Here is a 14,648-nt window from a genome sequence, read left to right as displayed (position 1 = left end):
TGCAGCATTGGAGGTCCCCAAGAACACAGTGGCCTCCATCATTCTTAGATGGAATAAGTTAGTGTTGTTTTGTAGTGGTTTTGCTGGCATGCATCTAAAACATTTTTTTTGAGTTCGCCCCACCAAGATGTAAATGTAAAATCGACACTGGTTATTATTTATTTATATCTAATACGTTTTTATAAATTCAATTAGACCTTGTCAGACCAGTTTCATGTGGACAGGTGTGATAGTTTGACAGTTGTAGGCACTAGCAAGACAGTTTATATGACCACTCTGCTAGACCAGGTCTCTCTTGGAAAAGAGATATTATCTCAATGAGAAAAAACCTGTATAAATAAAGGTAAAATAAAATAAATGCTCTATGTAGGAAATAATACAGGACATGTATTTTACAAGGTCAGTACACATTGTTGGAATGGAGCCAACCATTTGAGTTTCTTCCTTACTTCCGTAACAAGAAAATGTAGTGAGTTTGACTGGATAATCATTCTGTCATGTGATCACATCAACCGTCATGTTTCCGTTGGTTACGCCTCGGACGGAAGTGACGAACGATCGTTCCAAAATACAACAAGGAAGTGGACACTTATTAAAAAGGGGGAAAAAATTGCTATTTTCAGATCTGAAACATTCGGAATATTAAGTTACTGTATACATTTCTTTTTTATATTTTATATGTTTCGGTATTTTTTATAAGTCATCTTGGACAAAAACCCGCTGCTGTTCGTTTCGTGGATCCCGATTCAAACTAGTTAGCGATGAACACGGACGTCGAATTTCACATTAGGCAGAATTATCCGTGGAACAAGCTACCAGCAAGTGTCAAACAGGTATTTGATCTAGCTCAGGGTTTCCCATACGTTTCCCCCCTAACACTACACAGTTGATTCAAATAACCAACTCATCATCAAGCTTTGGATATTTGTATCAGCTGTGTAGTGTTAGGGCAAAAAAAACTAAACGTTTGGGAACCCCTGATCTAGCTAGCTAAAAAGCTATTCACAGCCAGCTAGTTAAGTTAACTGACAAGATGTAAACTTTCTCCCGTGGGTTCATTAGCAACTGATTTTGTCGTTCACCTGAAAGCATCATCAGAGCACCGCTCCGTTACCTAACTAGCTGACTGCCTAACTTGGTATAGCAGCTAATTCTTAATCACATGATTTTGACAGCTGGTGTAATGTCATGATTATAGCTGAACAGCTATCAGCTAGCGGCCGAATGAAAATGAGCTGCATTGTGTTATCTATTGTCAAGCAACTAGGGTTACTCGAAATGTTTTTGATCAGCAAAGAAATGCAGTTATAATACCGCAATTATCTATTCATAACTACTACATACCGTTAATAAATCCCACCTCATCATAAGTGTTGAGCTACTATGCCAAGATGTCAGAGACATCTTTTTTTTTTAGAGCAGCGGTATGAATGAGATTGAATGCAATTGTGTTTATTACACAAGCTCTATAATGCAATATTCAATCACCTCTACATGACCCTTCTGTAGGCTTTAATACATACTGTCTATGTTACTGTACAGAGGGTAGCGCTTACAGACTGCCATCCAGGACCTCTATACCAGGCAGTGTCAGAGAAATGTCCTAAAAATGATCAGGCTCCAACCAACCAAGTCAGTCTGTTCTCTCTGTTACCGCACGGCAAGCAGTACCGGAGCGATCCAAGTCTGGGACCAATAGGCTCCTGAACAGCTTCTACCCCAAAGCCATAAGACTGATGAACAGTTAATTAAACGGCTACCAGGACGTTCTGCTCCCCCCCCCCCTACCTACATGTACATAGTATTTCAATCACCTAACCAAACCTACATATGCAAATGACCTCAATCCCCCAGTACACTACTCCTTGTATATAGCCTGTATTTAGCCTCCTTATTATTATTTTGCGTTACTATTATCTTTTTATCTATTTGTTAATTGTCTTTTTAACTGAATTGTTGGGAATGGGCTCCTAAGTAAGCATTTCACGGTATGGTCTACACTTGTTGTATTCGGGGCATGTGACAAATTAACATTTGATTTAATTTGTATATTAATTGATCTCAATGTCCTGTTTTCATTTACAGAGTGTTGGGAACTCGCAGCGTGAATATGAGAAACATGTGCAGTTGTACAGTATCCGCAACCAACTAAGGTTCCGCAATAACCTAGGTGAGTCAGCATGGGAGGAGTCAGCATGGGAGGAGTCAGCATGGGAGGAGTCAGCATGGGAGGAGTCAGCATGGGAGGAGTCAGCATGGGAGGAGTCAGCATGGGAGGAGTCAGCATGGGAGGAGTCGGCATGGGAGGAGTCGGCATGGGAGGAGTCGGCATGGGAGGAGTCGGCATGGGAGGAGTCGGCATGGGAGGAGTCGGCATGGGAGGAGTCGGCATGGGAGGAGTCGGCATGGGAGGAGTCCGCATGGGAGGAGTCCGCATGGGAGGAGTCCGCATGGGAGGAGTGGAATGCATGGAAGTCTCAGGCTTGTCAGAATAACTATGTTGTAGACTACAATATCCACCCCTCATTTCAGGGCAAGCACAGAAAGTGTTCACACCCCTTGACTTTTTCCAGATTTTGTTGTGTTACAAAGTGGGATTAAAATGGATGAACATTTTTTTTGTTGTAAATCTACACAAAATACTAGGGATACATGATATATCGGTGAACATATCAGAATCGGCCGATATTAGCTAAAAATGCCAACATTGGTATCGGCCGGTGTCTAGTTTAACGCCTGATGTGCAAAACCGATTTCAAAGCTGCCGTGCATACCTATATAACGTAGGTACATTACGTAATCACGCCACGTAAAATGTTGCGCTACACGTGCCACACAGCATTCCTAACCTCGCCCACAATGTCTGCTGTGTGGATCGAGCAGACAATAAGTCGAGCAGTCATTGGAAAGAGTAAGAACATTTCAGCGAGACATCTCAAAGGCGAAATCCATTAACTGCAAGATAATGGAATTCATTGCCCTTGACAATCAACCGGTGGCTTTCGCTGACTGGACGAGCACCGGTACACACTACCAAGTGCCCTATTTTTCAGCTGTTGCCCTACCGGAGTTGCACAGTAATAGCGTCACTGCGATTAGCTTCACAACATATGGAACGCCGTTTGGGTAGTTGCGTGTCAGAAAAGATACAGTAGCACTGTCAAGCTGTACAAAAAAGTCTGCAAACAAGCAAACACACGACTGATGTTTACAATACCGCGTTGGTAATAAAGCATAATTTGTTTGACTGCAACTTCTGGCGTAGAGCTAGCTTTAGCTTGGTACCTAGCTAGCTTTAGCTTGGTACCTAGCTAGCTTTAGCTTGGTACCTAGCTAGCTTTAGCTTGGTACCTAGCTAGCTTTAGCTTGGTACCTAGCTAGCTTTAGCTTGGTACTTAGCTAACTCCAATACAACCAGCCTAAAAACAATGACCAGTAGAAACTGTAGTCATTTTCATTATTCTTAGCAATGATTTAGGAATCCTTGTAAGAATTGTTGTTCGCCTATTGAAATTGAACTTCAGTTCATGAAAATAAATAGCTAGCCAGCTACTTAAACCAAAGCTAACGTTATAAGCAGCCAGCTTGCTTCATCTGGCTCGTAAGGCTCAACTGGACCGAGTTATATTATGTGAAGCTTGCCACAATAAGGATTAGGCACAGTAGTGGAATTTGCGTTTTGCCTTCAAAATAAAAGTATGTCATTGACAGTGATGCTAATGAATACACATTTATTTTGAAGGTCAACCACAAAGTCCACTATTGTGGCTAATCAATCAATCAAACAATCAATCAAATTTATTTATAAAGCCCTTCTTACATCAGCTGGTGTCAAAAAGTGCTGTACAGAAACCCAGCCTAAAACCCCAAACAGCAAGCAATGCAGGTGTAGAAGCACAGTGGCTAGGAAAAACTCCATAGAAAGGCCAAAACATAGCCTGGTTCCTCTCCAGGTTTCTTCCTATGAGGGGTGGCCAGTCATCTTCTGGCTGCCGGGTGGAGATTATAACAGAACATGGCCAAGATGTTCAAATGTTCATAAATGACCAGCAGGGTCAAATAATAATAATCACAGTAGTTGTCGAGGGTGCAACAGGTCAGCACCTCAGGAGTAAATGTCAGTTGGCTTTTCATAGCCGATCATTGAGAGTATCTCTACCTCTCCTGCTGTCTCTAGAGAGTTGAAAACAGCAGGTCTGGAACAGGTAGCATGTCCGGTGAACAGGTCAGGGTGAACAGGTCAGGGTTCCATAGCCGCAGGCAGAACAGTTGAAACTGGAGCAGCAGCACGGCCAGGTGGACTGGGGGCAGCAAGGAGTCATCATGCCAGGTAGTCCTGAGGCATGGTCCTAGGGCTCAAGTCCTCCGAGAGGGAGAAAGAAAGAGAGAATTAGAGAGAGCGTACTTAAATTCCCACAGGACACCGGATAAGACAGGAGAAATACTCCAGATAAAACAGACTGACCCCAGCCCCCTGACACATAAACTACTGCAGCATAAATACTGGAGGCTGAGACAGGAGGGGTCAGGGGACACTGTGGCCCCATCTGACGATACCCCCGGACAGGGCTAAACAGGCAGGATATAATCCCACCCACTTTGCCAAAGCACAGCCCACACACCACTAGAGGGATATCTTCAACCACCAACCATCCTGAGACAGGGCCGAGTATAGCCCACAAAGATCTCCGCCACGCAAACCAGGGACCCTCTGCACACATCAACAACAGTCACCCACGAAGCATCGTTACCCATCGCTCCACAAAAATTCACGTCCTGCCATAGATTTTCATGCAGATTTAAGTCAAACCTGTTACTCAGCCACTCGGGAGCATTCACTCTTTTGGTAAGCAACTCCAGTGTTATTTGGCCTTGTGTTTTAGGTTATTGTCCTCTCCCAGTGTCTGTTGGAAAGCAGACTGAACCAGGTGGTTTTTCTCTAGGATTTTGCCTGTGCTTAGCATCATTCCTTTTCTTTTTTTATCCTGAAAAACTCCCTAGTCCTGAACGATTACCATCATACCCATAACATGATGCAGCCAACACTATGCTTGAATATATGGAGAGTGGTACTCAGTAATGTGTTGTATTATATTTGCCCCAAACATAACACTTTGTATTCAGGACAAACAGTTAATTGTATTGCCACATGTTTTGCAGTATGACTTTACTGCCTTGTTGCTTCCTTCCTTTCACTCTGTCATTTAGGTTAGTATTGTGGAGTAACTACAATGTTGTTGATCCATCCTTAGTTGTCTCCTATCACAGCCATTAAACTCGAACTATTTTAAAGTCACCATTGGCCTCATGGTGAAATCCCAGAGCAGTTTCCTTCCTCTCCGGCAACTGAGTTAGGAAGGACGCCTGTATCTTTGTGACTGGGTGTATTGATACACCATCCAAAGTGTAATTAATAACTTCACTATGCTCAAAAGGATATTCAATGTTTTTTTACCCATCTACCAATAGGAGCCCTTCTTTGCGAGGCATTGGAAAACCTCCCTGATCTTTGTGGTTCAATCTGTGTTTGAAATTCACTGCTCGACTGAGGGGCCTTACAATTATCTGTATGTGTGGGGTACAGAGATGAGGTAGTCATTCAAAAATCATGTTGAACACTATTATTGCACACAGTCCATGCAACTTATAATGTAACTTGTTAAGCACATTTATTTTCTCCTGAACTTGAGGCTTGCCATAGAAAATGGTTTGAATATTTATTGACTGAATGCATTTTAGCTTTTTTCTTTTCTATTTCTAAATAAATACACAATTCCACTTTGACATTATGGGGTATTGTGTGTAGGCCAGTGACAAAAATATATACAGTGCCTTGCGAAAGTATTCGACCCCCTTGAACTTTGCGACCTTTTGCCACATTTCAGGTTTCAAACATAAAGATATAAAACTGTATTTTTTTGTGAAGAATCAACAACAAGTGGGACACAATCATGAAGTGGAATGACATTTATTGGATATTTCAAACTTTTTTAACAAATCAAAAACTTAAAAATTGGGCGTGCAAAATTATTCAGCCCCTTTACTCTCAGTGCAGCAAACTCTCTCCAGAAGTTCAGTGAGGATCTCTGAATGATCCAATGTTGACCTAAATGACTAATGATGATAAATACAATCCACCTGTGTGTAATCAAGTCTCCGTATAAATGCACCTGCACTGTGATAGTCTCAGAGGTCCGTTAAAAGAGCAGAGAGCATCATGAAGAACAAGGAACACACCAGGCAGGTCCGAGATACTGTTGTGAAGAAGTTTAAAGCCGGATTTGGATACAAAAAGATTTCCCAAGCTTTAAAATCCCAAGGAGCACTGTGCAAGCGATAATATTGAAATGGAAGGAGTATCAGACCACTGCAAATCTACCAAGACCTGGCCGTCCCTCTAAACTTTCAGCTCATACAAGGAGAAGACTGATCAGAGATGCAGCCAAGAGGCCCATGATCACTCTGGATGAACTGCAGAGATCTACAGCTGAGGTGGGAGACTCTGTCCATAGGACAACAATCAGTCGTATATTGCACAAATCTGGCCTTTATGGAAGAGTGGCAAGAAGAAAGCCATTTCTTAAAGATATCCATAAAAAGTGTTGTTTAAAGTTTGCCACAAGCCACCTGGGAGACACACCAAACATGTGGAAGAAGGTGCTCTGGTCAGATGAAACCAAAATTGAACTTTTTGGCAACATTGCAAAACGTTATGTTTGGCGTAAAAGCAACACAGCTCATCACCCTGAACACCTCATCCCCACTGTCAAACATGGTGGTGGCAGCATCATGGTTTGGGCCTGCTTTTCTTCAGCAGGGACAGGGAAGATGGTTAAAATTGATGGGAAGATGGATGGAGCCAAATACAGGACCATTCTGGAAGAAAACCTGATGGAGTCTGCAAAAGACCTGAGAATGGGACGGAGATTTGTCTTCCAACAAGACAATGATCCAAAACATAAAGCAAAATCTACAATGGAATGGTTCAAAAATAAACATATCCAGGTGTTAGAATGGCCAATACAAAGTATTAACTTAAGGGGGCTGAATAATTTTGCACGCCCAATTTTTCAGTTTTTGATTTGTTAAAAAAGTTTGAAATATCCAATAAATGTCGTTCCACTTCATGATTGTGTCCCACTTGTTGTTGATTCTTCACAAAAAAATACAGTTTTATATCTTTATGTTTGAAGCCTGAAATGTGGCAAAAGGTCGCAAAGTTCAAGGGGGCCGAATACTTTCGCAAGGCACTGTAACTAACACCAGACAGAGATGAAGACCTAGCTAGCCAGTAACTAGCTAACACCAGACAGATGAAGACCTAGCTAGCCAGTAACTAGCTAACACCAGACAGACCAAGACCTAGCTAGCCAGTAACTAACTAACTAACACCAGACACAGATGAAAGGGAAGACCTATAGAAATATCTTTGTCATAGAGGAATAGTGTAAACTTGTCATTATATAATATATGAAAAACCTTCATATGGTTTCATTCAAATATCATAACATTTCATGACCATTGTGGAAAAAGTCAAGGTGTGAATACTTTCTGAATGCCAATTTATAACCAATGATAAATTATTTTATTGCTCAGTACTTACAGTGCATTATTACGGGGCCCTATGTATCTGAAAGTATCTACTATTGTCATTGTTTTTTAAGTTGTCAGTAGGCCTATCTTTCTTTCCCTACCTGATCACAGTGTCTGTCCTTATCAGTCCCTATCTGATCTGACTGTCTTTCCTAACCTGTCCCTATCTGATCTGATCTGTCTGTCCTAACCTGTCCCTATCTGATCTGTCTGTGCTAACCTGTCCCTATCTGATCTGACCTTCTCTGTCCCTATCTGATCTGACTGTCTCTGTCCTTATCAGTCCCTATCTGACCTGACTGTCTCTGTCCTTATCAGTCCCTATCTCATCTGACTGTCCTAACCTGTCCCTATCTGATCTGACTGTCTCTGTCCTTATCAGTCCCTGTCTGATCTGAGTGTGTCTGTCCTCTCCCCCCATGTCTGTCCAGTGAGACACGTGCGGAAGGATGAGAGGAAGTACTATGAGGAGCTGCTGAAGTACAGCCGAGATCACCTGATGCTCTACCCCTACCACCTGTCAGACATCATGGTCAAAGGCCTCCGCATCACCCCCTTCTCCTACTATATCAGCATCATGGAGGTACTACAATACTATATACTATATCTACTGTAGTCACCCCTTCTCCTACTATATCAGCATCATGGAGGTACTATAATACTATATCTACTGTAGTCACCCCTTCTCCTACTATATCAGCATCATGGAGGTACTATAATACTATATAATATATCTACTGTAGTCACCCCTTCTCCTACTATATCAGCATCATGGAGGTACTATAATACTATATAATATATCTACTGTAGTCACCACTTCTCCTACTATATCAGCATCGTGGAGGTACTATAATACTATATCTACTGTAGTGACCCCTTCTCCTACTATATCAGCATCATGGAGGTACTATAATACTATATAGTATTGCTATATATAATATATCTAATGTAGTCACCCCTTCTCCTACTACACTGCTAAAAACAATAAAGGGAACACTAAAACAACACAATGTAACTCCAAGTCAATCACACTTCCGGCGCCGACAGAGATGGCCGCCTCGCTTCGCGTTCCTAGGAAACTGCATTTTTTTGTTTTTTTACGTGTTATTTCTTACATTGGTACCCCAGGTCATCTTAGGTTTCATTACATACAGTCGAGAAGAACTACTGAATATAAGAGCAGCGTCAACTCACCATCAGTACGACCAAGAATATGACTTTCCCGGAGCGGATCCTGTGTTCTGCCTTTCACCCAGGACAACGGAATGGATCCCAGCCGGTGACCCAAAACAACGACGCCGTAAAAGAGGCAAACAAAGCGGTCTTCTGGTCAGGCTCCGGAGACGGGAACATCGCGCGCCACTCCCTAGCATTCTACTCGCCAATGTCCAGTCTCTTGACAATAAGGTTGATGAAATCCGAGCAAGGGTAGCATTCCAGAGGGACATCAGGAACTGTAACGTTCTTTGCTTCACGGAAACATGGCTCACTGGAGAGACGCTATCGGAGTCGGTGCAGCCAGCTGGTTTCTCCACGCATCGCGCCGACAGAAACAAACATCTTTCTGGTAAGAAGAGGGGTGGGGGCGTATGCTTTATGGTTAACGAGACGTGGTGTGGTCACAACAACATACAGGAACTCAAGTCCTTCTGTTCACCTGATTTAGAATTCCTCACAATCAAATGTCGACCGCATTATCTACCAAGGGAATTCTCTTCGATTATAATCACAGCCGTATATATTCCACCCCAAGCAGACACATCGATGGCTCTGAACAAACTTTATTTGACTCTGCAAACTGGAATCCACATATCCTGAGGCTGCATTCATTGTAGCTGGGGATTTTAACAAGGCTAATCTGAAAACAAGACTCCCTAAATTGTATCAGCATATCGATTGCGCAACCAGGGCTGGTAAAACCTTGGATCATTGCTTCCGCGATGCAAATAAGGCCCTGCCCCGCCCTCCTTTCAGAAAAGCTGACCACGACTCCATTTTGTTGCTCCCTGCCTACAGACAAAAGCTAAAACAAGAAGCTCCCACGCTGAGGTCTGTTCAACGCTGGTCCGACCAATCTGATTCCACGCTCCAAGACTGCTTCCATCACGTGGACTGGGATATGTTTCGTATTGCGTCTCGACCCCGCCCTGTGCAACTGGGTACTGGACTTCCTGACGGGCCGCCCCAGGTGGTGAGGGTAGGTAACAACATCTCCACCCCGCTGATCCTCAACACTGAGGCCCCACAAGGGTGCGTTCTGAGCCCTCTCCTGTACTCCCTGTTCACCCACGACTGCGTGGCCACGCACGCCTCCAACTCAATCATCAAGTTTGCGGATGACACAACAGTGGTAAGCTTGATTACCAACAACGACGAGACGGCCTACAGGGAGGAGGTGAGGGGCCCTCGGAGTGTGGTGTCAGGAAAATAACCGCACACTCAACGTCAACAAAACTAAGGAGATGATTGTGAACTTCAGGAAACAGCAGTTCCACATCCACTACTGTTCCACATCGATGGAACAGTAGTGGAGAGGGTAGTAAGTTTTTAAGTTCCTCTGCGTACACATCACAGACAAACTGAATTGGTCCACCCACACAGACAGCATCGTGAGGAAGGCGCAGCAGCGCCTCAGGAGGCTGAAGAAATTTGGCTTGTCACCAAAAGCACTCATAAACTTCTACAGATGCACAATCGAGAGCATCCTGTCGGGCTGTATCACCGCCTGGTACGGCAACTGCTCCGCCCACAACCGTAAGGCTCTCCAGAGGGTAGTGAGGTCTGCACAACGCATCACCGGGGGCAAACTACCTGCCCTCCAGGACACCTACACCACCCGATGTCACAGGAAGGCCATAAAGATCATCAAGGACAACAACCACCCGAGCCACTGCCTGTTCACCCCGCTATCGTCCAGAAGGCGAGGTCAGTACAGGTGCATCAAAGCTGGGACCGAGAGACTGAAAAACAGCTTCTATCTCAAGGCCATCAGACTGTTAAACAGCCACCATTAACATTGAGTGGCTGCTGCCAACACACTGACTCAACTCCAGCCACTTTAATAATGGGAATTGATGGGAATTGATGTAAAATATATCACTAGCCACTTTAAACAATGCTACTTAATATAATGTTTACATACCCTACATTATTTATCTCATATGTATATGTGTATACTGTACTCTATATCATCTACTGCATCATTATGTAATACATGTATCACTAGCCACTTTAACTATGCCACTTGGTTTACATACTCATCTCATATGTATATACTGTACTCGATACCATCTACTGTATCTTGCCTATGCCGCTCTGTACCATCACTCATTCATATATCTTATGTACATATTCTTTATCCCTTTACACTTATGTGTATAAGGTAGTAGTTTTGGAATTGTTAGCTAGATTACTCGTTGGTTGTTACTGCATTGTCGGAACTAGAAGCACAAGCATTTCGCTACACTCGCATTAACATCTGCTAACCATGTGTATGTGACAAATAAAATTGGATTTGATTTGACTTCTGTGAAATCAAACTGTCCACTTAGGAAGCAACACTGATTGACAATACATTTCACATGCTGTTGTGCAAATGGAATAGACAACAGGTGGAAATTATAGGCAATTAGCAAGACACCCCCAATAAAGGAGTGGTTCTGCAGGTGACAACCACAGACCACTTCTCAGTTCCTATGCTTCCTGGCTGATGTTTTGGTCACTTTTGAATGCTGGCGGTGCTTTCACTCTAGTGGTAGCATGAGACGGAGTCTACAACCCACACAAGTGGCTCAGGTAGTGCAGCTCATCCAGGATGGCACATCTGTGGCAAGAAGGTTTGCTGTGTCTGTCAGCGTAGTGTCCAGAGCATGGAGGCGCTACCAGGAGACAGGCCAGTACATCAGTACATAAGGAGACGTGGAGGAGGCCGTAGGAGGGCAACAACCCAGCAGCAGGACCGCTACCTCCGCCTTTGTGCAAGGAAGAGCACTGCCAGAGCCCTGCAAAATGACCTCCAGCAGGCCACAAATGTGCATGTGTCTGCTCATACGGTCAGAAACAGACTCCATGAGGGTGGTATGAGGGCCCGACGTCCACAGGTGGGGGTTGTGCTTTCAGCCCAACACCGTGCAGGATGTTTGGCATTTGCCAGAGAACACCAAGATTGGCAAATTCGCCACTGGCGCCCTGTGCTCTTCACAGATGAAAGCAGGTTCGCACTGAGCACGTGACAGACGTGACAGAGTCTGGAGACGCCGTGGAGAACGTTCTGCTGCCTGCAACATCCTCCAGCATGACCGGTTTGGCGGTGGGTCAGTCATGGTGTGGGGTGTCATTTCTTTGGGGGGCCGCACAGCCCTCCATGTGCTCGCCAGAGGTAGCCTGACTGCCATTAGGTACTGAGATGGGATCCTCAGACCATACATGCAATAAAATGCAAATTAATTACTTAAAAATCATACAATGTGATTTTCTGGATTTTTTTTTTAGATTCCGTCTCTGACCGTTGAAGTGTACCTATGATAAAAAATTACAGACCTCTACATGCTTTGTAAGTAGGAAAAACTGCAAAATCGGCAGTGTATCAAATACTTGTTCTCCCCACTGTACGTTCATAGTGCTCTGGTCTATAAGGTCCATGTACGTCCATAGTGCTCTGGTCTATAAGGTCCATAGGGCTCTGGTCTATAAGGTCCATAGGGCTCTGGTCTATAAGGTCCATAGGGCTCTGGTCTATAAGGTCCATAGGGCTCTGGTCTATAAGGTCCATAGGGCTGTGGTCTATAAGGTCCATGTACGTCCATAGTGCTCTGGTCTATACAGTCCATGTACGTCCATAGGGCTCTGGTCTATAAGGTCCATAGGGCTCTGGTCTATAAGGTCCATAGGGCTCTGGTCTATAAGGTCCATAGGGCTCTGGTCTATGAGGTCCATAGGGCTCTGGTCTATAAGGTCCATAGGGCTCTGGTCTATAAGGTCCATAGGGCTCTGGTCTATAAGGTCCATAGGGCTCTGGTCTATAAGGTCCATAGGGCTCTGGTCTATAAGGTCCATAGTGCTCTGGTCTATAAGGTCCATAGGGCTCTGGTCTATAAGGTCCATGTACGTCCATAGTGCTTTGGTCTATAAGGTCCATAGGGCTCTGGTCTATAAGGTCCATAGGGCTCTGGTCTATAAGGTCCATAGGGCTCTGGTCTATAAGGTCCATGTATGTCCATAGGGCTCTGGTCTATAAGGTCCATAGGGCTCTGGTCTATAAGGTCCATGTACGTCCATAGTGCTCTGGTCTATACGTCCATAGGGCTCTGGTCTATAAGGTCCATAGGGCTCTGGTCTATAAGGTCCATGTACGTCCATAGGGCTCTGGTCTATAAGGTCCATAGGGCTCTGGTCTATACGGTGCATAGGGCTCTGGTCTATATGGTCCATAGTGCTCTGGTCTATAAGGTCCATGTACGTCCATAGTGCTCTGGTCTATAAGGTCCATAGTGCTCTGGTCTATAAGGTCCATGTACGTCCATAGTGCTCTGGTCTATAAGGTCCATAGTGCTCTGGTCTATAAGGTCCATGTACGTCCATAGTGCTCTGGTCTATAAGGTCCATGTACGTCCATAGGGCTCTGGTCTATAAGGTCCATAGGGCTCTGGTCTATAAGGTCCATAGGGCTCTGGTCTATAAGGTCCATAGTGCTCTGGTCTATAAGGTCCATGTACGTCCATAGTGCTCTGGTCTATAAGGTCCATGTACGTCCATAGTGCTCTGGTCTATAAGGTCCATGTACGTCCATAGGGCTCTGGTCTATAAGGTCCATAGGGCTCTGGTCTATAAGGTCCATAGGGCTCTGGTCTATAAGGTCCATAGTGCTCTGGTCTATAAGGTCCATGTACGTCCATAGTGCTCTGGTCTATAAGGTCCATGTACGTCCATAGTGCTCTGGTCTATAAGGTCCATGTACGTCCATAGGGCTCTGGTCTATAAGGTCCATAGGGCTCTGGTCTATAAGGTCCATAGGGCTCTGGTCTATAAGGTCCATAGGGCTGTGGTCTATAATCCATGTACGTCCATAGTGCTCTGGTCTATACAGTCCATGTACGTCCATAGGGCTCTGGTCTATAAGGTCCATAGGGCTCTGGTCTATAAGGTCCATAGGGCTCTGGTCTATAAGGTCCATAGGGCTGTGGTCTATAAGGTCCATGTACGTCCATAGTGCTCTGGTCTATACAGTCCATGTACGTCCATAGGGCTCTGGTCTATAAGGTCCATAGGGCTCTGGTCTATAAGGTCCATAGGGCTCTGGTCTATAAGGTCCATAGGGCTCTGGTCTATAAGGTCCATAGGGCTCTGGTCTATAAGGTCCATAGGGCTCTGGTCTATAAGGTCCATAGGGCTCTGGTCTATAAGGTCCATAGGGCTCTGGTCTATAAGGTCCATAGGGCTCTGGTCTATAAGGTCCATAGGGCTCTGGTCTATAAGGTCCATAGGGCTCTGGTCTATAAGGTCCATAGGGCTCTGGTCTATAAGGTAAGGTCCATAGTGCTCTGGTCTATAAGGTCCATGTACGTCCATAGTGCTTTGGTCTATAAGGTCCATAGGGCTCTGGTCTATAAGGTCCATAGGGCTCTGGTCTATAAGGTCCATAGGGCTCTGGTCTATAAGGTCCATGTATGTCCATAGGGCTCTGGTCTATAAGGTCCATAGGGCTCTGGTCTATAAGGTCCATGTACGTCCATAGTGCTCTGGTCTATACGGTCCATAGGGCTCTGGTCTATAAGGTCCATAGGGCTCTGGTCTATAAGGTCCATGTACGTCCATAGGGCTCTGGTCTATAAGGTCCATAGGGCTCTGGTCTATACGGTGCATAGGGCTCTGGTCTATATGGTCCATAGTGCTCTGGTCTATAAGGTCCATGTACGTCCATAGTGCTCTGGTCTATAAGGTCCATAGTGCTCTGGTCTATAAGGTCCATGTACGTCCATAGTGCTCTGGTCTATAAGGTCCATAGTGCTCTGGTCTATAAGGTCCATGTACGTCCATAGTGCTCTGGTCTATAAGGT

At 44.6% G+C, this 14,648-nt stretch overlaps 1 protein-coding gene across 3 annotated transcripts in view; it reads left to right on the top strand.

Annotated features, from left to right (window-relative positions):
* The first annotated feature begins 546 nt into the window (after window positions 1–546).
* fam91a1 (family with sequence similarity 91 member A1) overlaps window positions 547–14,648 on the top strand; it is a 112,545-nt gene continuing 98,443 nt past the window's right edge. For 2 of the 3 annotated variants that reach the window (XM_031789145.1, XM_031789144.1), the window contains exons 1-3: window positions 547–833; window positions 2,086–2,170; window positions 8,025–8,176. In XM_031789145.1, coding sequence (XP_031645005.1) covers window positions 762–833; window positions 2,086–2,170; window positions 8,025–8,176 — 309 coding nt within the window. In that variant the 5' untranslated portion in view covers window positions 547–761. Of the gene's footprint in view, window positions 834–2,085; window positions 2,171–8,024; window positions 8,177–8,449; window positions 8,498–14,648 lie in introns of those variants that run through there. The other variant, XM_031789146.1, reaches the window with a different exon arrangement.

This window comes from Oncorhynchus kisutch, linkage group LG14 (genome assembly GCF_002021735.2).
Source record: "Oncorhynchus kisutch isolate 150728-3 linkage group LG14, Okis_V2, whole genome shotgun sequence".
Taxonomy (NCBI): Eukaryota; Metazoa; Chordata; class Actinopteri; order Salmoniformes; family Salmonidae; genus Oncorhynchus; species Oncorhynchus kisutch.
Note: the sequence above shows the minus strand (reverse complement) of the source record. Positions and strands in the feature narration are given on the sequence as shown.